At 38.5% G+C, this 24,473-nt stretch overlaps 2 protein-coding genes across 4 annotated transcripts; both read left to right on the forward strand.

Annotated features, from left to right (window-relative positions):
• Positions 1–353: 353 nt before the first annotated feature.
• LOC146687777 (zonadhesin) lies at positions 354–16,191 on the forward strand. 3 transcript variants are annotated; one of them, XM_085439136.1, is made up of 33 exons: positions 354–602; positions 762–814; positions 937–1,011; positions 1,527–1,750; positions 1,848–1,929; positions 2,188–2,585; positions 3,132–3,684; positions 3,815–4,011; positions 4,101–4,490; positions 4,890–5,182; positions 6,337–6,602; positions 6,715–6,774; positions 7,097–7,234; positions 7,347–7,603; positions 7,708–7,792; positions 7,948–8,016; positions 8,216–8,350; positions 8,463–8,719; positions 8,812–8,896; positions 8,994–9,224; positions 10,771–10,908; positions 11,179–11,435; positions 11,527–11,611; positions 11,711–11,941; positions 12,069–12,206; positions 12,507–12,763; positions 12,927–13,011; positions 13,101–13,541; positions 13,878–14,086; positions 14,167–14,323; positions 14,401–14,741; positions 15,382–15,511; positions 15,641–16,191. In XM_085439136.1, exons 1-33 carry the CDS (start codon positions 526–528, stop codon positions 15,781–15,783), a joined length of 6,537 nt encoding a protein of 2,178 aa, XP_085295262.1. In that variant the 5' UTR covers positions 354–525; the 3' UTR covers positions 15,784–16,191. The 3 variants fall into 3 exon arrangements, with proteins under 3 accessions (XP_085295262.1, XP_085295263.1, XP_085295264.1); XM_085439137.1 differs by lacking the exon at positions 7,948–8,016; XM_085439138.1 differs by lacking the exons at positions 10,771–10,908; positions 11,179–11,435; positions 11,527–11,611; positions 11,711–11,941.
• Positions 16,192–16,672: 481 nt separating this feature from the next.
• LOC146687778 (uncharacterized) lies at positions 16,673–22,405 on the forward strand. Its single transcript, XM_085438998.1, has 6 exons — positions 16,673–17,303; positions 18,577–18,705; positions 18,812–19,165; positions 19,811–19,879; positions 19,981–20,069; positions 20,156–22,405. The coding sequence occupies exons 1-6, from the start codon at positions 17,231–17,233 to the stop codon at positions 20,228–20,230; spliced, it is 789 nt and encodes a 262-aa protein (XP_085295124.1). The 5' UTR covers positions 16,673–17,230; the 3' UTR covers positions 20,231–22,405.
• The last annotated feature ends 2,068 nt before the right edge of the window (positions 22,406–24,473 follow it).

Genomic DNA, 24,473 nt, shown 5'->3' on the forward strand with positions numbered 1-24,473 from the left:
ACACTTATAAACTATACTATGTATCAGCACTATCTAAAGAGTTATTTCTAAAACTAATTGTTTCTTTTTTAAGTTTATGGGCTCATTTATGTTTTTGTAAGTGTGTGTCTATGTGCACTTACCTTGCTCTAGAACCTTTTATGTCATAGCAACACTAAACCTTGACCTCACTTAGCACTGTTTACCAAAATAGCGGTAGGGTTGTCGTCACCTTTACAACATTTTTATGCTAGTCCAACCCCTTTCATGCCTTAATGCCCTGCTGTCCTCTTTTTCCTCCCACGGCTGAGGTTACCTGGTCAGGTGGTCAAATAAAAGGGATAAATACCTAAACCCAAAGCTCTATTCTGAGAACAAGACATAAAGTACAGGCTTGCGCTCGCATTCAAACAGTCGCTTAAGCTTTGCTTCCACCAAAAGGCTTAACAGCAGTTACTGCTCATCATTCATTCTTCAACTCATCAAAGAGAAAAAGAGTTTTAGCAACAGGAGAGCAGCCGAGAGGTTGCTATTAAAGGATCAGCTATGCTTGGAGGCATACGTACAGATTTGGTGGTCACGGTGGCTGTTCTCTTTCTAACTCAGACAGGGACTCAATGCAGGTAGGTTTCAAGATCATTTAAATTTTTTTAGTTTATCTGTGATTAATAATATTTTAGTTTAGTTTATTTAAATTAAAACAAAGGAAGTTTTTAGTCAAGTTTTTAACTCAGTCCTTTATTTTGTTACATTGGTTATTGGTCATTGATTTCCTATTTCAGAGCTGAAAATGACTTCCTATCAGTTACTTTACCGGAGTGGAGGACACATTCAGGTACGATGTAGCACAGTTATTAAGACCTTTAAGAATTTCATAATTACCTGACCTGCTTTAGATAAGAACTCAAATCAAACATGTTGTACATAATGACGTATTTCATTTTTTGTTTCCTTTAGAATACGTTATACAGTGTTTTGATGACAGACATGCCAATCTGAACTGTGAGTGGCTGGCGAGTGAAAAAGGAGCAGGTGAAGACAATTATATTTAATAGAAAACAGTAGCCTGAACTGCTTTTTGAAGTCATCAAGCCAATTTACAGTTCTGGGTTCACTCTGGCTCTGAGAGATAAGTTGAATGAATTAATTAACCTTTAATTTTGTCCCAACCTTTGGCGAAATATCGGGAACATCCATCCACAGTTCTGTTTTAATCTACACACAGGCTGTGATTGTATTCGTGTCTCACCACATTATCACAAATTGATCTGAAATAGGCTATATTCTTTTACAACCTGGTGTTTTCCTGGGAGCACTCAAACAGAGAGCCTACACATGAGATTCAAATTTAGTAGCTACAGCAACACAAACAGACAGCTTCTACAGCTACAGCTATTTCACAGCAGATGTTCAGTACAAGGCAGTACTTGTTTAATTACAAGAACAAAGATGAAGAGCTGTTTCTGTTAAATATATATTATCAGCACATATCAGCATTTAAAATATGTAGCGTATTAAGTTTTCTTTTTTGTCTTTTTCTCCTCCAGGGGATTTTGCAGTGAATGTTTCAGAGAGTGGTCCACTAGGGATTGAGGGCCAGGCTTGTCTAGAGTTCTGGTACCTTGTCCCAGTTGCAGCTAATGGGTCTGAACTTCGTGTCTTGCTAAAAAACAGCGTTGGTTCAGTAGAAATCTGGACCTCTCCTGCTCTCCCTCAGAATGCATGGAGGCAAGCGTTTGTGCCCCTGAACATCACTGAGTCCAGGACTCGGGTAAAATAAAACATAGCAGCACACATTAGAACTGTACTGTCATAATATAAATATTCTATAGCATGTCCTTAAATAAATTACCTTTTTTATATATTAGGTTGTGTTTGAAGTGGTTCAAGGATTGTCCATAGAGAAAGAGATCACATTTAAACAGATAGGTGTAAGAAAAGGCTCCTGTGGTAAGTATTTACCAAATTAAACTTCTCAACAACAGCTCTAGTGCCACAAATCAATTAAAAGATTGAACTGTATTCATAATAACCTTTGTGCGGTACATAAAAACAGAAGACGTATCATAAGAATTGTCACAAAGACATTTTTTGATGAGGATGTTTTAGAAAATATTCTGAACTACAATATTAAAACTGAATACAGTTTTTTAATGTTATTAATCCTACATAGGTGTCGATAAGCTGTTAATATGGTTACCCCAACAGGACTACAGTGTGAATCGAATGCAGAGATATGGACAGATGAGACCACCCGCTGCCTCTGTTCTGCTGGCCAGCTCTCCTGCTTTCCCTCTCACTGCCCTGAAGGCCAACTCTGTGGTCCTCAAAGAAGAGGCCCCAATGGGACTTCTACCTTTGGGATGTGCACTATACACAGTCCCGCAGACGGCAGCACTTTTGATGGAGTATTGTTCCGCTTTACGACCGCCTGCACTTATGTTCTGGCTAAGACCTGCTCACCCACTGAAACCCTGCCCATGTTCGCTGTGGAAGTGGTCAATGAGCAGCATGATAACACATCTCTGCCAGAGGTCCAGAAGATCAATATTAACATGAGGATTTACAGGGTGTCTCTGCTGAAAAGCCAAACAGACCGGGTTGTGGTGAGTTACTTATATGTATGGAAGACATTTAGGGCACAGTTAATTACTAATTATACCAGCCTTTAACATTTACAAACACTGAAGAGTACATTTCTGACACATACATATGAAGACAATTTGAGTATTTTACATTACTAAGGAAGTCAATATTTTGTAAACAAAGCCACTGTCAACTACTGAACGAATATCTGTTTGGTAACAGCTATTTTCCTAATAAAAATATAGTATTATGTATTCACATTTTCTGTTTTATACTGCTCTGTAAACTTCATAATCCATAACTACTGTTCATACAACTGCACTTCCTTTTGCCTCGCCATTATGAAGTAATGACCACTGAGCCAAGTAAAGCACCAAATCCAGCGATTCCCATAATTGCATAAAGGGCAGATTTTATTGCCACTGGCAAAGGACTAATGGGTCATATTGGCCTTTATGAGCACAGCTATCTTCTAAGTGCCTTCTTTTATATAAACTTTCAAATGCAATAAGTCCATATTGTGTATGGCAACTGGTAAAAAAGGCTAAACTAACACTGTTTTTCAGATTAATGGGATCTGGAGAAAGCTTCCACTAAGCCTTAACAGCGACACTGTCAACATCAGGAGCACCCCTACCACTATTGTGCTGGCAACCACTTTTGGTCTTACAGTCTCATTTGACAGCACTGGTGTGGTCCACGTCACCCTCCCATCAACCTATTCTGATAAAGTCTGTGGCATGTGTGGCAACTTTAACCACCTCAAAGAAGATGACTTTAGGAACCTCGATTCACAAAACGCAACAGCTTTGGCTGAAAGCTGGCAGACTGGGAAAACTGCCTCTTCCTGTGAAACCATTCTATTCCCTCAGTGTGACCCACTGGAGGAGACACAGTATGCCAGCGAGCTGTACTGTGGAGGCTTATTCTCTACTACTGGTCCCTTTGCTGACTGCTTATCAGTTGTAGGGGCAGACAGCTATATCAGAGGCTGCGTGTTTGCCATGTGTTCTACTCATGGTGACCAAGCCGTGCTATGTGAGACGCTACGGGTCTATATTGATATCTGCAATAAAGCTGGCATTGCAGTACCCATGTTGAGGAACTCCACAATCTGCCGTATGTTGCGTTATTAAATCCTGCTTTTGTTTTCTTCCTCCTTTTCAAAATAGAGCGCACAGTGGCAAATAATAACTGATAACAGTAAAGGTCATGCACTTTTTCCTGTCTTTTTCTCGGATCCCCTCAGCCATTCAGTGCGGTGAGAACAGCCACTATAACTCGTGTGCTGATGGCTGTCCCGAGGTGTGCTCCAGTCTGGATATAGCTGGCTCCTGTGGAAGCTGTGAGGCAAGATGTGAGTGTGATTCTGGCTTCAAACTCAGTGGGGAAAAGTGTGTCCCAGCAGAAGACTGCGGGTGCTGGTATAATGGAAAACACTATGAGGTAAGTGAGGTAAATGAACACAACACATTTTCTTATTCACATATTCAATTTCACAGTAATTTATTCACATAACTCTGTTCTGCCTGCAGAAAGGAGAAATACTGGTGGAAGGAGATTGTGTGCAACAGTGTCAGTGTATGGGTAATAACAATATGCAGTGCACTCAAATGCAATGTGCAGACAATGAAGTTTGTAAGGTTAAAGATGGGGTCAAAGGCTGCTTCCTTTTCAAACCCACCACCTGCAGTGTGTACGGTGATCCACACTACATCACCTTTGACGGTCTGGCATATGACTTTCAAGGGGGATGCAGTTACATATTGACCACCACATGTGGTGGAGGAAGCTCAGTCCAGTTCACAGTATCTGGACACAACACCCACCCCCCCCTTCAGAACTTCACCAGATCCAAGCTTCAAGCCGTGGCTCTCCAAGTCGAGGATCTGTATCTCATCTTGAATCAAAGCGGAGAGGTCTATGTAAGAAAGCAATTCTCTCTTTAACACCATTGAAAACATTTCTTCACCTTTAAATTCAACAGGGCTGTTTTCAAGAACAGTGATCTGGGATTAGTTACAGCTTACATTTTACTGCACAAGGACTTCTTTTGTTCTGCATTATCTCCTGTAATTCATTAATGACAGTGGCAGATGACTTTCACACGTTTTTAGAGGTCAGTTACTGTTGTGTCAGATCGTTAGAGGAAGTCAGCTGTTTACAACCTGGAACTTAAGCAAGCTAAAGGGCTATACTTTAGTTAGTTAGTAGGTCACTGGTAGCACTAACCTAACTAACTATTTCAAGAAAATATTATCTCTACTTTATGTAAAACAACATGCAAAATAAGTTCAATTATTAAAAGACTGTCCTTTCTTTAGGTCAGTTATAAGCAAGTCCAACTGCCATATTCCACCAGCGGGACATATGGCTCAGTATGGGTGTATGTGAAGAATAATCATATCATCTTGGAGACAACTTTTGGCCTCAAAATGCACATAGATGGAGAGAACAGACTGTTTCTGCAGGTGGATGAGCACTACAAATATGAACTGTGTGGTCTGTGTGGCACTTATTCTGGATACCAGGACGATGACTTTGTAACTCCAGGAGGCCAAAACGTGTCAGAAACGTTTGAGTTTGGTGACAGCTGGAGGGTCCCAAACAACTTTGAGTGAGTTATTTTAATACTGTACACAGTAACAGCAAACATTTGGGTACCAGTATGGCACTTCTGTACCTAAATATACCAGCATAGTATTGAAAAAAACAAAAGCTAGTAAAATGACTGCATTTTTTAGCGCCAGCAGAGTGGCAGTGTTTACTCTCCAATGAGCCTGAATTGTGCTTTTTCTTTCATACTATTAAGCAACATAGCATGTTTAGTAAAATCAGTGAACATCACCTGCTGAGCCTGAGCATGCCAGCATTGTTGTTGTATGTTAGTAATCTAAGCAGGTTCTGAGTGTCTTTGTGGCGGGGTGGGGGTTATTACATTACATTCACAACGTAATAACCCAACCTGCTATCACGGCAAATCATGAAATAGACACACATGCAGGATTTGCAGTTCAGGCACAACAGAGGGAGGTATTTTATTTCAAGCCAACATCTAAAAATCTGCTCAGCTTGTCAGACAACTGCAGGGAGCACGTATTTCTTCAAAAACTGCTGACTTTAATTAAATTATGTATTATGTAAGTGTTCCATGTAAAATGTTGAAATGAATCTGGTCAAATTAAATTTACTTGATTTGTATATATTCAGTTTATACAAAGCACGTTTTCCTTGAAGATTGAGTATTTGAATAAATAAACCTTTGATTTTATATCTTTCAGCTTCTTTTTACTCAGAATGGTCGCATCATGCATATTAAGGGTGAAAAGTTGTTTTTTTGAGTGAATACAACCTGGCGCCTTGGCTAGCCAATGTACTAAACTCACACACTAGCATATATTTTTCTTTATGCATCGTAATTTATTTAAAATTACATCAACATGTTTTATACAGTATCAGGGGCGTAATTTCTAGGGGGGTTATGACCCCCCTCCCAATAATCAGACCCAGCTAATATTACACCCCCCCCCCCCCCCCCCCCCCCCCCAATAAAATTCTGAATTATCTTGCATAGATAGGCATAGATTTTCTCTATCCATTTCGGTTATTACCAGCAAGATAGTTGCATGTTTAATCATCTGGGAGTTTACCCAGATTTATTTATTTATTTAGATAGAGAGGTCTTGACCCCCTCAATGTTCAGCACAAAGTTACGTCCATGTACAGTATAATCTAGAAGTAACTAATCTCTGTTTGTCTAAATTTTCTCAGATGTTTAGCTCGTCCAAACAATCCAAGACTCTGTGACAAGGATGAGAGGGATACAGCCTACAATGAGTGTTCAGTGCTGTTTGGCAGTGTTTTCATGCCCTGTCATGAACACATTCACCCAAGCATTTACCTCAATAGTTGTGTGTATGACTACTGTGCTACGAGCGGCGACCAACACACACTCTGTGAATCTCTGAAGTCCTATGCAACAGCATGCCAGGTTTCAGGAGTTGAACTTCCAAATTGGCAGACTGGCACAGCCTGTGGTGGGTATTTGCATCAAATATGAGGATGACACTGTTATTATCATACAAGTAAATATACAGTAGGATGTCTAGATAGGTTGTGTTAACTGTGTGTGTTTTCATCCAATTTCAGAAGGCCTTTCTACCTCAACAGCTCCTCCAACAACTGCTTCTCCAACACCAGATCAAACTTGTAAGAGCATTCACAGTTTAGAAAGTTTATCGAGGACTAGTTTAAATAAGTGACGTGATACAGTTTACAAATAATCATTTCAAAACAAATATTAGCTTAGCTAATAACCTTGCTTGCTTTATATGTGCCAATATTTAATAGAAGTGTAAATATATTTTAGTTCTTTTGCTGACCTGAGGTATAACCTTCGACACATTAGATGGGATATTAAAGTTTTTTCAAAGTTTAAAAGCACTGTATCTCAGAAATTATTATTAACTCATAAATCAGCATTTCCATTGTTTGTTTCTTTCATCCATTATTTACATTTTGCTTTCTATAGTTTGTCCCTTGAACTGCAATTTTGAAAAAGATCTGTGTGGGTGGGAGCAGCTTATGCAGGACACTTTTGATTGGACAAAACACTCTGGACCCACACCAACAAATTTAACAGGTCCAAACCAAGACCACACCACTGGAGGTAAAACCAGTCTGTTACTTCTGTTGTTTTTCCTTTTTAGAGGTTGGGGTCTATTTTGGTTGGTTTCATAACATTGTTTATACTTAATGTGTACTATTCAACTTTTCCATAGCTGGTTTCTACATGTACCTTGAGGGAGACAGTGTAACTCATGGAGACTCTGCCCGTTTGATGAGCTCGGCGTGTAATTTTAACGGACCACTCTGCCTGTATTTCTGGTACCATATGTATGGTTCAGCCACAGCCATGGCTCTTAATATCTACCTGCTGAAAGACAGTAAAACAACAAAGCTCTGGTCCATGATGGACAACCAGGGACCTGAATGGCATCTGGGAAGAGCTGATGTCAAAGTGTCTGGTCCATTCCAAGTGAGTTTGACAATACATGAACATAAGAAATGTATGAAGGGCTTGCTGGAAATCAAGACTTGATATCCTAATTTAGAATTCTATTTTCTTCTTATGCCTTTCAGATTATAATAGAAGGAATTCGAGGCTCTAATTATCAGTCAGATGTGGCCATAGATGACATATCTGTCCATTTTGGCTCATGTTCAGGTAACAAAGGCAAAGCAAACTGTAGGTGCTTAATAAACATGGAACTATGCAATACTGTTGTAAACAGTTTGGAAAGTAAATCATTTAAGATATAAACTTCTTTAGCATAACTGATGTGACAGAGTTTACCAAAAGTCAGTGTTGTTTTTATTTAGGTAGCTTTCCAGCCCTGGGAAGTGGAACTAAGCCTTCTACAACTACAGAAATGCTCCCCTTACACCAAAGTAAATACACAGGAAGTTATATTTTACAAGTCATGTGTTTCTGCATCATAAAACCTTATGTTAAGTTAAAAATTAACATTTACATCTTGTTCATGTACTGAGTGTGCAGATTCTAATGGTAACTAGGGTTCACTTTTAGGAAGTTTAGCAAGTATCTCATGACTCATGCTATTTTTTTTCTCCAAATGTTTCCCTTTAGTCTGCAATCTTGACTGTAACTTTGATAGCAACCTTTGTAGCTGGGACCAGACGATTACGGATGCTTTTGACTGGACCTGGCAAAGAGGTTCTACCCCCACTTTAATGACGGGCCCCTCTGCTGACCACACTGGTGGTAAGATTTGATGTAAAATTTACACTGACAGTTAATAAAACCATAATACATCTAAAGGTGGACTTATTCCTTATATTATTATATCTTTAATGTTTTCAATCACCTTTTCTAGATGGCCACTATCTTTACATTGAAGCCAACAGTGCATCGTATGGAGACACAGCTCGTCTCATCAGCTCTGAGTGCTCTGACTCTGGACCTCAGTGTCTGCAGTTCTGGTACCATATGTATGGCTCAGCAGATACAATGGGCCTCCATGTTTACCTGCTCCAAAACAGAATAGCCAATCAGGTTTGGAGGAAGCAGAATGACCAAGGAAATATGTGGCACCTGGCTCAAGTGGACATTGAACCAACCACACCTTTTCAGGTGACCTATTTCAAACCATGGAGTGTGGCCTGCTTTCTGGTTATAAAAAATTATCCTGCAAACATATCATTCAATTTAATTTTATCATTTAGATCATTATTGAGGGGCGCAGAGGATCCAATGATGAGTCAGATGTGGCCATAGATGATTTGAAGCTTTATCACGGCCGCTGCTTAGGTAAAAGGTTTATATATCATAACATACCATTATTGGTTTGGAAAGGTGTTTCTCACTTTCTATGCAGACACTTAATAACACCGTTAAACTGTTGCAGATCTGGTAGGTGGAATTACAACACAATCAGCAAGACCTGATCTTAATACCACAGCGCCCCCAAGAGTCCCTGTCCAAACCACTGCAGCTCCACAGCCTCCTATGCTCACTGCTACCTTCCAACCAGCGATAATAAATATCACTGCCCCTCCCGTAGTGGAGGAAACAACCAACTTAATTAATAAGAACAATGTTACTGAAGCTCCAGATAGCCGGCCACCTCTGCAGCCAGGTATAGTAATAATTTCACAGTAACACTTCAATGTCCCATTTATACTCTAACAGATAATAGTTTACACCAGAGGTGTGGACTCGAGTCACATGACTTGGACTCCAGTCAGACTTGAGTCATTAATTTTATGACTTTAGACTTGACTTGAAAAAATGTTCTAAGACTTGTGACTTGACTTGGACTTTTACACCAGTGACCTGGGACTTGAATTGGACTTGAACCGGTTTACTTGAAAAGACTTGATATTTCACCCCAAATCTAAAATTTAACACACATATTATATAGAAAGTGTGCACCTTTAATTCAATTAATTCATTCATTTATTCCAACCACACTCCGTACGTATGTGTGCGTGAGCTGTAGCACAGTCAATCAAATTAACCAGAGTTTTTTAAGAAGAAAAAAAAAACGCTCAAAAATGCTGCAAGGAGTTATTTTTTTCAGGTACATAAACTATGAAGTAGTCAACAAAAAAAACGAAATGTAATATGCAAAATATGCAAGAAGAGAATCACGGACAGAGATGGAACAACTTCCAACTTTGTCCGACAGTTGAAGTTGCATAAAGAACGGTAGGTGGTGCTTCTCTTTTGCTGCGATGAGATAGCTGACTTCATCTAACTTTGTGATGTCAACTAGCTTTAATGTGTATGATATTTTTGTCATGCTATTTTAAAGCCGGTCCTACAAGCGCATCCAAGAATAACATGCAGCTTATCTCAGAACAGTCTGTGAAAATTATTCTTGGAGCTAAGTTTAATTGAGCTGCATTTTATAGAGGTGCAATTTCACAATTTGTGTATATTTTCTAAGTTCACTATTTTGTCATGTGTTGAGAAAAACAGAGATTTAAAAATCACATGGTCTAATATTTACATTTAGTATATAACTGCAACATTCTTTTATTTATTTTATTTTTTTGAAAGACTCGAAAGGACTTGAAATTCAAAGTTTCAGACTTGTGACTTTACTCGGACTTTTAAACCAGTGACTTGAGACTCGACTCTGACTTGCCTGACATTACTTGAGACTTGACTTGTGACTTGAGGATAAAGACTTGAGACTTACTTGAGACTTGCAAAACAATGACTTGGTCCCACCTCTGGTTTACACATCCATTATTTGTGCAGCAGTGTGGGGTGGTGGTTAGCACCGTTGACTCACTACATAAAAGTCATGAGTTTTACTCCAACACGCCTTTCTGTGTGCAGTTTGCATGTTCTCCCCATGTTTGTGTGGGTTCTCTCGGGGTACTGTGGCTTCTTTCTACAGCCCAAAGACATGCAGTTAGTGGGGTTAGGTTAATTGTTGATTGTAAATTTCCTATAGGTGTGAATGTGAGTGCAAATGGTTGTCTGTCTGTATTAGCCCTGCAATATAATGGTGACCTGTCCAGTGTGTACCCTGCTTCTCACCCAATGGAAGCTCAGTTAGGCTCCAGTTCCCCACCCCTGATAAGGATAAGAGGAAGAGAATGGATGGATGGATATTTTATGTCTAGAATCATTCTATGCCTTATATAATCATATTTTTCTTTTTTGAACAGTGTGCCAATTCCACTGTAATTTTGAGCAAGATTTATGTCAGTGGAATCAGTTGATCACAGATGCTTTTGATTGGACAAGAAACAGTGGCTCCACTCCTACTATCAATACAGGACCTTCTACAGATCACACCACAGGAGGTAATTAGCTTTCTGACATAGGGAAAATAAAGTTAATATACTGAGGTTATATAGTGTTAAACTTCCCGAATAAAACAGTAACACCATTAAAGCCAGTTTGGTGATTTGTTTTTTTTGTTTTTTGTTTTTTCCATTCAGTATGAAAAACTTTATGAGGCAGTTTTAGCAACAAGTGCAAATGGCTTGTAAATTAACTTCTGTACTTATTTATTCTCAGTGTTATTGCCTAAAAGCATATCTTTAACTTACTGATTGTATGTCCCCGTTCAGGTGGCCACTATCTTTACATTGAAGCCAACAGTGCATCGTATGGAGACACAGCTCGTCTCATCAGCTCTGAGTGCTCTGACTCTGGACCTCAGTGTCTGCAGTTCTGGTACCATATGTATGGCTCAGCAGATACAATGGGCCTCCATGTTTACCTGCTCCAAAACAGAATAGCCAATCAGGTTTGGAGGAAGCAGAATGACCAAGGAAATATGTGGCACCTGGCTCAAGTGGACATTGAACCAACCACACCTTTTCAGGTGACCTATTTCAAACCATGGAGTGTGGCCTGCTTTCTAGTTATAAAAATTATCCTGCAAATGTATCATTCAATTTAATTTTATCATTTAGATCATTATTGAGGGGCGCAGAGGATCCAATGATGAGTCAGATGTGGCCATAGATGATTTGAAGCTTTATCACGGCCGCTGCTCAGGTAAGAAGCATATAAAAAACAAAATATACTTTACCAGGTTTGAAAAGCTGTTTCCAACTTTCTATGCAGACACTTAATAACATTTTTATACTGTTGCAGATCTGGTAGGTGGAATTACAACACAATCAGCTAGACCTGATCTTAATACCACAGCGCCCCCAAGAGTCCCTGTCCAAACCACTGCAGCTCCACAGCCTCCTATGCTCACTGCTACCTTCCAACCAGCGATAATAAATATCACTGTCCCTCCCGTAGTGGAGGAAACAACCAACCTAATTAATAAGAACAATGTTACTGAAGCTCCAGATAGCCGGCCACCTCTGCCGCCAGGTATAGTAATAATTTTACAGCAGCTCTTGTTTCCCATTCTAGTTTATTCTGGTTTACAAATCCATTACGTAATATCTAAAATTACTGTATCAATGATGTAATCATATTTCTTTCTCTTTTTTAACAGCATGCCAGATGCACTGTGATTTTGAGCAAGATTTATGTCAGTGGAATCAGATGATAACTGATGCTTTTGATTGGACAAGACAGAGTGGCTCCACTCCTACGATCAATACTGGACCATCTTCAGATCACACCACAGGAGGTAATTAGCTTTCACAAGCCAGAAACAGTTATTTTTCCAGGAAAAAAAATAAGTAAACCACACACAAATTTTCTGTTTAATATTAACCATAGTTGCATTGTTAAAACCATTTGATCGTTAGTTATTTCTTTATTTTTGTTTTATTATAGTTTTCTTTTTTCCCTTTTTTTCAGTTTAATGTTAAAAATGTCGATGCAAAGAAATTTAACAAGCAGTTTTAACCATGTAAATGACTTGAACATGTGTAATTTACTGAATCATTCTCAATATTATTGTCTAAAAATGTATGTCCCTATTCAGGTGGCCACTATCTTTACATTGACGCCAACAGTGCATCATATGGAGACACAGCGCGTTTCATCAGCTCTGAGTGCTCTGACTCTGGACCTCAGTGTCTGCAGTTCTGGTACCATATGTACGGCTCAGCAGATACAATGGGCCTCCATGTTTACCTGCTCCAAAACAGAATAGCCAATCAGATTTGGAGGAAGCAGAATGACCAAGGAAATATGTGGCACCTGGCTCAGGTGGACATTACAGCAACAGACACTTTCCAGGTGTGTTACCTATCAGAGACATTTCTTTATTAGACCTATCTGATGTTGGAAAACTGCACTGCAAATAAATAACAGTCCAATACTTTTAATTTAAGTGTAACCTAATCACTCTGTATACCATCACAAGTATAGTGCCATGTAACAGTAACCGCTTTACTTTTAGATTATATTTGAAGGACGAAGAGGTTCGAATACTCAGTCTGATGTGGCAGTAGATGATGTGTCACTTTATCATGGGCACTGTGCAGGTAATCCTAATGTCCTAACTATATTTTGTGCAGTCCAAACACTATCTGACAATCTAAATGACAGACCGGACTGTGAAATATTGTTACAGAACTGGTCAATCCAACAACAACTACAACTCAGTCAAAGCCGGAAACAACAGCTGGGCCACAACCATCAACCACAACTCAACTAAAGCCGGAAACAACAGCTGGGCCACAACCATCAACCACAACTCAACTAAAGCCAGAAACAACAGCTGGGCCACAACCATCAACCACAACTCAACTAAAGCCGGAAACAACAGCTGGGCCACAACCATCAACCACAACTCAACTAAAGCCGGAAACAACAACTGGGCCACAACCATCAACCACAACTCAACTAAAGCCGGAAACAACAGCTGGGCCACAACCATCAACCACAACCCAACGAAAGCCGGAAACAACAGCTGGGCCACAACCATCAACCACAGTTGGACCCCAGCCCACAACAAATAAACCGCAATCTACAACAACAGCAAGACCGCAACAAACAACCCTGACGGTACCAAGTAAGTTTTTTTTGCGTGTCTATAGTTATAAAAACAAATTGAAACATTGAATTGGGTTTCCTAAAATGTATACAGTAGCTGTCATGTTATGTTTGTGCATGTATGTCAGTTCTAAGCTTAAGACAATAACAAGCACATGTCTTGATGCATGCTCAATCATCCAGTGTTGCTCCCAATGAAAATGATACATCCAGATGAACAGAATCAACTTTTTGGGATTAACAAATACATTTTCAATATATAACAAAAACTTTTTTTATTTTGTTTTTCTGTCATTTGAAGTTTATAACTGAGGATATATCTGTTCTCCAACTCTATACATCTTTCCTTCCCCAGCACCAATTTGCCCACGGTATAGTCACTATACCACTTGTGTCCCTGCATGTAGTCCAACCTGTTTTTTCTTGAATGGCCCACCACATTGTAGTGACAATGAGGTTTGTGTTCCTGGATGTGTGTGCGATGATGGCTTTGTCATGAAAATGAAGATTTGTGTGCCTCTGGAACAATGTGGCTGTGTGGACAAGAATGGCACCAAACACCAAGTAAGACAAATTGACAATATGGACAATTTTGAAAATGAGCTTGTGGTCATGTGGTATGTTGACTGTCTGTGTCTTTTCAGTTCAATGAACAGTGGTACACAGATCACTGCAGTCAGAAATGTGAATGTGAGAAGGATGACGGAATAGGAAAGATTGACTGTGATGATGAAGATGAATGTGATGGAAATGCTGTCTGCCTTCAAAATGAAAAGGGCAATTATTACTGCCAGTCTACAGGTAGTCTACATGCCTGCAATGTACCTAAACTATGCTTTTGTTCCTATTTATTTAACTGCTCTTCTTGTTCCCGACAGACTTCGATGAGTGTACGATCAAGAAGGACCCTGAATATAAAACATTTGATAAAATGAAGCATGACTTTGAGGGTGAACACTCTTACGTGCTGGTGAGGACCAGCAACTTGCCAAACAACCTTCCAGACATCTACATTGAAAGCATCAACACGCCCGTCTTAGATCAGGGCGGTGATAGTCAGCATGAAAATGACAGCAGCAGTGAAGAAGAGCAGAAGAGCAGGGAAGGTGATGATGATGACGATGACAGCAAAGAACATGACGAGCACCACAGATTACAAGAGCTTAAGATCAGAGTGTACAATCACACTGTGGAGTTCAAGAAGAATCGGAAACTGATCGTATGTATTAACACATTAACTTCTTAGCATTTTACTGTGGCACAGTGTGATGCTACCTACACACAGACATTTGTAAAATCAGTCTGGGAAATAACTAGCTCCTCTTCCCATTTCTCTTCAAGGTGTTACAACTGTAGCGAGGGAGAGGATGTTATATGTGCTAAATTATGCTGTGTGATAGCGCATTTCTTTTCACTTTAACATTTGTAGGTATAAGACAGAGGAAGAGAGACAATGTGTAAAAAACAGTAATGGCAATATTCCATGTTTATCCGGTGCCTAGATGTTATTGTGTCTGTGTGCGAGTAATATAATCCTATGAATCTCAATTTGCAAGGGTACGGAACTAAAACTAAGCAAGTATAAGACTGTAAGCGTTATAATGTACTTTGCTTGTGATTGTATCACACTAGCATGCTAACATTAGCTATTACGCACTGAAAGCTAATAGAATCTCAATAACTTGTACGTATTTGATAATATAGGAAAGACTTCAGCTAATACTCAAGCTTTCCACAACAAAAATGTATGTTTCTCTTCATACAACAAACATAATCATACAGGAATGAACAGCAGAATTGACATCTACATATACTTCAGTTATCTTAAATTGCACTGAGAGATTTTTTTTCCTCTTCAGGTGGATGGAAAACCTACGGAAATGCCCGTCTCAGTGACTGGTGGTCTAAAGATCTGGAAGCGTTCCTCTCATATCTACCTACAAACTGATTTTGGCTTGTCAGTGGCATTTAATGGACACCATTCAGCAGGTAGCCAGTGTACAATATCAAAAGCAGATGATGTAATTTATTTAATGTGTCATTCCACTTTAAGCTAATAAATAATTTATCGTTTCCCATATTCATACAATGTATTAAACGCTCATATTTATTCTGCAGAGATTACTCTACCACACATTTATAAAAGGAAGGTGGGAGGCCTGTGTGGAAACTTTGATGCTCAGAGAAAAAATGACAGGATGAAGCCAGATGGTACCATAGCCAGAAGCACTAAAGAGTTTGGAGAGAGCTGGAGAGTGTGAATGCCAGATGAAACACTGTCTTTGAATGTGGATGAGTTTAATCTCTATCAGTTACATAAAACTCCATATGGATAAAAAAGAACAGATGAGTGTAATGATTTTGGCTTTTCTTCGTTAGCCAGCAAGTGTTGTCTTTACCTAGCTTTTTAGGGCTATGTTTTCTGAATATCAGCATATCTATTTTTTCATGAATGTTTAGATACCTATCTTTTTCTTATTATTTCTACATATATTTGATATAATCATTGTACTCTACATGTAAATTGAGCTATTATTCTCATTGGATAATATAAAAAATTTAAAAAGTATGTGGTGAATGATCACATTTCATAAGGTGTTTTTGGCTTCCTGCATTGTTGAAGGTTTCTGATGAACTTACTACTCTAATAAAAGTGGACTGTAAGGACATTTGTGTTTCTTTGTGTGCAGCCATTTGGTCCCAAGTTTACGTGTACATTTTTAAGGTACAACCCATTAACCACCTGCAGTACAGCAGGAACACCAACCCAAACAAAGGAAAAACAAATAACACAAAACCTGTAACATGATACGGATAAGGAAGGTAATTGTTTTTTTTCTAGCAAACAATAGGATTGCTCTTGCTTGAAAAGCTCGTCTGTATCTGTATGAGGGCATGTTTATGTGGAATCCTTACTCTCAAGTGTTACAACACCACATAGAGCCATGGATGTATTTGTTCTGTGCATTTTTCTTTTCTTAAGGTTTCTCTGTGATGGTAAGTGAAGCTATGCCTATTGGCTACTATTTAACAGTTTCAAAAAGTTATGGCACAATTATTTCATACTACAAAAATGTATTTGAGACATTATATATACTTTCAAACTGCTGTTTTAACAAGAGTAGAACCTACTTTTAGATCCTTTAGATTTTTTTAATTAGTTGATGTGTTTTCAGGTGGATCCTCTTTAATGTTACTGATAGTTTGAGTTCATGTCCCTGGATATATAGGTGAATGCATGGTCAATAATTCTGGTATTGTTGGATTTCACTTAAGTAGCTAACAAAAACAGCAAGCAAACTATTCTAACTAGTAAAGATTAGACTGAGTTTGTAAGCATTAACACTACTAGTTTTATGGTTTGGAGCTTGAGGCTGCTATTAGTGACAGATGATGATATTTACTTCCCTGTGCTGAGCCTCCTTTAGCTGGTTCTAGTGCTCGAATACATATCTCAGGAATGGACTGAGTAGATCTGAATTTCTAAATATCTATCATGGTGCTTGAGCTGATGCTGATGCCAAGGCCATTATGCTACAGTCTGGCAATGTACAGATGCAGAAGAACCTTCAAACTGGCAGGAAAGTAATATCATTACTATGTATTTAAGTCCTCGTACTTTTGGTACCTGTTGGGCAAGAAAAATTAAGTCATAACTGTATGTTAAGAATATGTATTTAAAATTTAACATGTTTCTTTAATATAAATATGTTTTTATATTGTTGTCATTGTCTTTCCATTTTTCTAGCCCAAATACCAGCTCCAACTACTAAACCAACAGGTAATACCCACAACAATCTTTGTACAATTAGCCATTGTGTTCAGTGCGACAGACGCTGCCTATATCTAAACCCCACAATAATGAATTTGATTTTTGTCACCTACTCAAGCTACAAGTACACTCACAAGCCACTTTGTTAGGCATACCAGGTAGACATGGCGAAAGCTCAAAGAAAGCAAGAAGACATGGAGACATGGTGACAATGCTCAAACCAAGTATCAGAATAGGGAAGAAAGGAGATTTAAGTGACTTAAGTGACTTTGAATGTGACATTGTTGTTGGTGCAGACAGACTGTCTGAGTATTTTAAGAATCTGCTGATCTATTGGAATTTTCCTATACAAACATCTCTACATTTACAGGGAATATTCCAGGATAAAAGAAAATACCCAATGAAAATATCCAGTGAAACTGTTGAAGGGATTTTTGCTCAGTTCTCTGGGTGAAAATACCGTGTTGATGCCCAAGGTGAAATGAGAATGGCCAGACTGCATTGAGCTGATGCTAAGGCAACAGCAACTCAAATAAAACATTCATTAGAGCCAAGGTGTGAAGAACATCATCTCTGAATGCACAAAAATATGTTGGTTACAGAAGTGGAAGACCCCACCAAGTGCTGTTCCTCTCAACTAAAAACAGAAAACTGGCTCTATGATTCAGAGGCTCACCAAAATTAGACAAAAGAAGATTAGATGTCTGGTCCCATTTCTACTGTGACATTTAGACATAGGCAAAATGAAAGCATGATTCCATCTGGCCTTGTATGAACTGATCAGGCTGCTGCACAGGCTACCTGAGTACTGTCCATGTCTTTATGACCATATCTTGGTGGCTGCTTCCAGCAGGATAACATTCCATGTCCCAAAGCTCACATCAACTGGTTTCTTGAACGTGACAATCAGTTTATTATACTCAAATAGCCTCCACAGTCACCACCTGTCAATCTAATGTGGAACTAATGAAGTGTTTTCACCGCTCTCATTCCATTTAGTGATCCTTGCTCACTCCTGAACCCTAACCACCTTGTTGCCTGTCCACAAAGCATTTCAGAAATTCCTCAATCTGACAACACACAAACAACCAAATTTATTACAGTTGCATTTATTCTGTATTTAATATTATTCATCTTTTTGATTACTGTTTGTGAGATCATTACTTTATATTTTTACACATTACTAGTATATTTCAAAATAGCATGTTGCAAAATTACAAATATGTGCCATGCTGATCATGCAGTTTTATGCCAGAAGCTGTGGTGTGTGTGCTGTTTCCAGACTGTGCAGGTCCACCAGTGCTATGCTGCCCTGGACAAAACTCCAGTTGTTTCAGGGGATGTTACTGTGATCAGATATGTCTGACATTTGGTGACTGCTGCCGTGACTACAGGTCAACCTGTACAGAATGTAAGTGCGAGTGAACATGCAAAATAGCAAGGTCTGCATTCACAAGTAAGAATTTGTGGATTCAGGGTTGAATATTTATAATGCAACTCTTTCTTCTCTGCTACAGTTCTGACCCAAGTACCAACAAGAAAACAAGCCACTGGAAACAACAATATAATATATACAGATACAAACATCACCACACCAGTGCTCAATGCAGCATCCACACTTAATGTCAGCACAGCCTCAGCATCCACAGTGCCAATATCTACAGCAACCAACCAGACAAGCAGTGATACATCTACACTAGCAATTAAGAAACCATCTTCAGTCATCTCCACTGCAACAGCGGGCACCACCACTACGCTAGCAGATATCGAAACAACCTTAGTCTTTGATTCTACACCAACCAGCCAAAAAAGCAGCACTACTGCATCTATTCCTTTAGATGACCTCATAACATCAGTCTCCACTGTTGCAGGTTGGTCATTGTTTGAATGACCCTACAGTATATCATGACAGAAGTTTTCATAACCATTGGTAGGACAAGCATGGGTGGAATTATTAACAGCAGTATATCAGTATATCAAGAAACATACTTTCCTACTATAGAATCCCAAATTGTCTCCAATTAAAGATATTTTAAAAGTTGGGTAGTTGTGGTAGCATTTCTTTTTTCTTTCTATTTTTTGTTGCTGTGGATCCATTAAAAAGAAAAAAACTGCCTATACTAGAAATTTCTAGTATAAGTAGTGGAAAAAACATTTAATTTAACATTTAATTCTTTATCTTCTACATAATTACTTTGATTTAATGTGAAAAGCCATCAAGGAAGTATTTATGACAATTCCACAATTTTGTTGTACATGTACAATGACAATAAAGAACTATTCGATTCTATCAGTAGGAAATGTTGTAAAACATGAAAATACAGGTAAAAGTCCACAATTTAAGTCCTCCCTCACATTTTCCAAGGGCATCCAGTGGGTTGGATTGGAATCCTTGCCAGGCCAATTCTGGCAGGTTTGACACACCTGCTTTAAATCATTAGATAGAGTCTTTTAAGAATACAGACTGTTAGACAGCTGTGCAAATCTGGATAACAGGGGTGTTGTATCTTTCCCAGGAAGTGGAAACACTGCTGGCATTTCCAACAAAAACACGGATTCCACAACTGACACAAGCTCAGACAAAGGTACAGTCAATGAAATGTCCATATATCTATTTTAACATTTATATACATCAAATATCTGCAGTACTTAAATAAGTGTATTTTTATTTGTATCTTGCTTTAAGATTTCCAAACAGTGACTTTTCATCTAAAAGCTTCACTTTCCTCCTCTGATCGGGATAACAAAGATGTGATCTTAGAGGCTTTATCCAGTGTAAGGAAAAACAATTTCTGAATACAAATCATACAGCCTCAGATGCGGCATGCCTTTATAATCACTGATAATCTCCTCTCTCACAGTTCCTGTCCAACATCCTTCTCCAGTTGAACTGTGAGCGCTGTGTCCTCAAGGTTCAACACGTCAAACCCACCTGAGAAATGGGATTTGCAGCAGTCACTGCAGGCAGGATACAGCACCAGCTATACTCTGACAATAAACTGCAAAATTCTCAACAACAAATTAATTTTTTGAAATTACATAAGATTCAAGATATCAGAGGCTTGAAAGTCGATGCTTCAAGGTTAATAGCATGGGCTTTTCAGTTTTATAATACTAACAGTCACATTTAACACCAGGTAGTTGAAACGTGTGAGATAGTGCATATCTCACTGCACATGCGATAACTTACAAATACAGTACCATACTATTAAATGTGAATCCCATTAGCTTGTGTGTTGTGTTTGAGATAATAAAAAGCCCCGATCCTGGCAACAGTAAAGATACTGTTTTTGTTACAGGAGGATGCCAAAGATAAACGTTAGCTGCTGTTTAAAAAAAAGATCCAAAGAGCTGGACAGCCTGACTGTATGCTAAAATTAATAGTTATCTAATAAATTAATCATGATCGTCAGAGAGGATTTGAATTACTATTTTTATTTGAATTCTTATCAATTTTGAAATGACTTTGTGGATATGGGATATGCCAAAAAAACCAAAAACAAACGTCTACTCAGAAAACAACCTGGCTGTGCTACAGACAGTCTTTCTGCTAAATGATTAAATCTGTGTCACCGTGTTGTCATTCATTTGTAGCTGTAATAGCATTCCCTACATGTGTACAGTCTGCAATCAGTCATGTATCTGTGCAATGTCCTCAGGTTTACAGCATGTCAAGGTAACTATACTTTGGCATTGCGCCAGAGTCTGTGTGTGTTAACCAGACTTATCAGTCAGGAATTGGTTTGCATCTGATCCTGATCCTTTGCAGACTCTCTTGGCAAGTAAAATATCTTTGAATTTAATATTTAAAAGCAGCATGACTCAGTACTGGTACTGCCAAGTTTTGGTATTTTTCATAAATCTAAATGGCAAAGGAGCGCCATTAACCTGAAGACGTGGATAATGTGTATAGACTACAAGAAGTCAAATTAATAAATTATTTACTCACAGATGCCAACAGGCTCAATAAATTGATCCTCAAGGCACATTAAGGGGAGCTGGACTCTCTTAAAGTGGTGTTGGAGAGGCAGGTTGGACAGTACAATGCTGGATATCTCCATGATGAGCTAAACAGTCACAGGAGCAATACTGAACTGCACAGGAAATCCTTTCTCCCTCGCCTACAATTCCTCCATCTAAAGCACAAGTACACAGTGCAATAGTAGCTCACCCTCTACAGAGAAAATAGCAAGTGAAATTTGGTGAGAGGGGCACCTTGTTGTGGAAAAAGGATTTTTTGAGATTTAGAGATAGAAAGTTAAAACCTGTGCAAAGTGGTCAATTACCATCAGACGAAATAATAACAGCTCCTTTAAAACCATCCTGTGGATACAATCTTTATGTGTTCAGTGGTAGGAAGCTCATTCCCCACAGTCATGTAGGCACCGGCCTGATAATGAAGACACATAGAGTAGGCCATGACCTTGAACACAGTTTATAACTAGTTTGTTTCTAAATCTTCACACTCTTGCTTGGTTCAGGAAAGTTACAGCTAGATATCAGTACGGTTAAATAAGGTGAAACACAAATATTCATTCACACACCTCAATGTCAGCCATATTTAATTTTTTGCAATATAGTGGGATAGTTATAATTAGAGCTATTTTTTTAACTCCATAATTTGTTGTATTACTTACTGTCTAGGAGCAACTGTGACAATTCGATTACTTCTGGGATTAATGAAGTGCTCGGATTCTGATAGGTTAATCTAGCATTACTTCACTTCATGTTTTGTATGTATTCCAATTGCTGTGCATTATTATCAATCTTCTGTTTGCCTAATAGACTTGATTTGTTATGCTTGTGTAGTTTTCAATTATTAGATCAGTCTAAATATGCAGAAGTACAAAACTGTTGATATGAAAGTTGATATAACAGGAAACTGAGCTGTGAGGCTGCACACAGTTGCACATAGTCAGTGTGATGAAAACATATTTACTATTTTTAAATGCAAGTGATGAAAAGTTTAGAAGCCAATTCTGTATTGATATCCAAGTTGCAGAAACAATTTAACTAAAGCATGACCTGATGTTAATCTGGTAAAATGACATAAAGTATTTCTAAATTTTTAGGGCGTTATTCTTTTGTTAGGTTTTTAACCTTTTTCTATTAAAAAAAACTGAATATACTGTTTGAAAATAGTTACTTTTTTTGTTTGGTGTGCTATTATTTTTTTTATTACTTTCATTGAAAGTATACACAACACACTCCTTTAACAGAGAAATGACAGAAGGTGATGTGTATTATTTTACTGTTCTAGGAAGTCCACTATGGTAGCCATCAGATGCCACATACTCTTACCATAAGTAATGGTTTTGTTATGTTCCCATCTTCACCATTCTTTCCATCAGCAGCCATCAGCAACATTTCAGAATCCAGAGGTCCCCCTACTGATTGGCAACACAACCTCAGACTACCACTGTCCTATTCAATATCCATTGTGTATTTTGACATATATGATAAACAAATACAACCTTTCTAACCAAAAACAACCTTCCTAACTTCCATAGAAGTCAACACAAGAAGCAGTAATACTGAAACTACAACAACAAATGCCACAGCATCTTCAGCATATATTTACATATTAATGATCATGTCTGTCCTGTAACTTGATTCGTTATTAACTTACAAGATTTGTCTTTACTGTCACTGTTGCCAGTCTTGTGTCTGAGACTATAAACTGGCTGGTATCCTAGAGAAACATTGAGACAAGAAAGGCTTACAGAAGAGGAAGTGTGTGTGCTTTGGGGATATTCCATCCATGCCGGTTGAGTTGTCAAGAAAGATGGGTTTGAAGATAACACATCAGGGGACTCCTACCTCCTGATTGACCCTTTAAGTTTGACCTTACCACTTAGGGCTTCACAAAAGGCCCTCCAAACCTGGGAGATGAATTGTGGGCCTTTTGTTGGATGGAATGCTGTAGAGCCTGAACACATGATTAGCTGGGATCTTAGCAGTGTCAGAAGAAGTGGGGAGTTGAAGATAATCTGTTCGTTTTTAGTGGGAGACCTGCTACAAAATCCAATGCTTAACCTGAGTAATATGATTTGAAATTGATAATGTTTATAAATGTCCTGTAGGAAGCTTGGGGCCACTTCTTGCATAGATTGAGCATGCTGAAACATGTTCTTGTTTTGTGTTCTTATCCAGATGTGGGCACCAAAAAAACTCTTTAGTAGAAAAATTGTTTGATGTACCCCAGGTTGAGGCGGTTGCACTGGTGGCAGTGTGGACCAGTACCAGGATGCTCAGTTGTTGTTGTTTTGTTTTGTTTTTTTCATTTTTCGAGCTGGTTTTCAACTTCTCATGAGAATGACAGAGGTTGACGGGAGGAAGGCAGGATGGCTTCAGGTTCAACTGGGTAAGTATCTCTGAAAAACTGATAAGAGAAAGCACCAGGCTATGGTGAGATTAAAGTGACCAAAATTTAACTGCTAGAGTTAGACACTAAGCATTCAGCAGAAAGGACTTAGATTGCAAATCAAAACATTACATTTGGAGCTGATGAGTAGATTGTCGGAATATCATGTATATAAACTAAAGAAACCAACAAGGAAATCTCTACTGTAATGTCACAAAACTACAAAATTTCACAACTAAAAATCAAACATTAAATAACAAAAATGAAAGTTCAAAACACTGGTAAAAGTGTACAAAATGTATCATTTAGGGAACTGTCTTTCTTGTGGAATTCCAACACTACCTGTGACAACTAAACAATTTTCTAACCTGTCCTGTCTGGCAACTTTTGCAATCAGAATTATGATCTGAATGCAATTTTGTGCCAAACACATTTTGCCTTTCCAAGATCAGAACTCTAAGTTCTCTATAGTCTCCTTTTGTTCATTTGTTTGGTTTTTTGTTTATTTATTAATTTCTATTAGTGTTATTTCAGTTATTACAGTATATGTGTATTATCAAAATGTCTAAGCTGCCAGACAGGGGAAAAAATGTATATGATGAGTATGACTGTGTGAAAACTAGAGTGTTATTTAAAAAGGGGTGGACAGATGTGACATGAGCACCCAACAGCTGGACAGCAGTACTGATTTTGTTTCTGAGGAAATTCATGAAGTGATTACTGGTTACGATTAAAGGAACACTTGGCAAACAGAGATCTGGCTGTTTGTCAGCCTGGTACAGGGCTGAAGAGAAACCTCGGGTTGTTCTTATTTT

Source organism: Copadichromis virginalis, linkage group LG18 (assembly GCF_057382275.1).
Source record: "Copadichromis virginalis isolate Kocher_CV1m ecotype Utaka linkage group LG18, C_Virginalis_male_GT1.1, whole genome shotgun sequence".
Lineage (NCBI taxonomy): Eukaryota > Metazoa > Chordata > Actinopteri > Cichliformes > Cichlidae > Copadichromis > Copadichromis virginalis.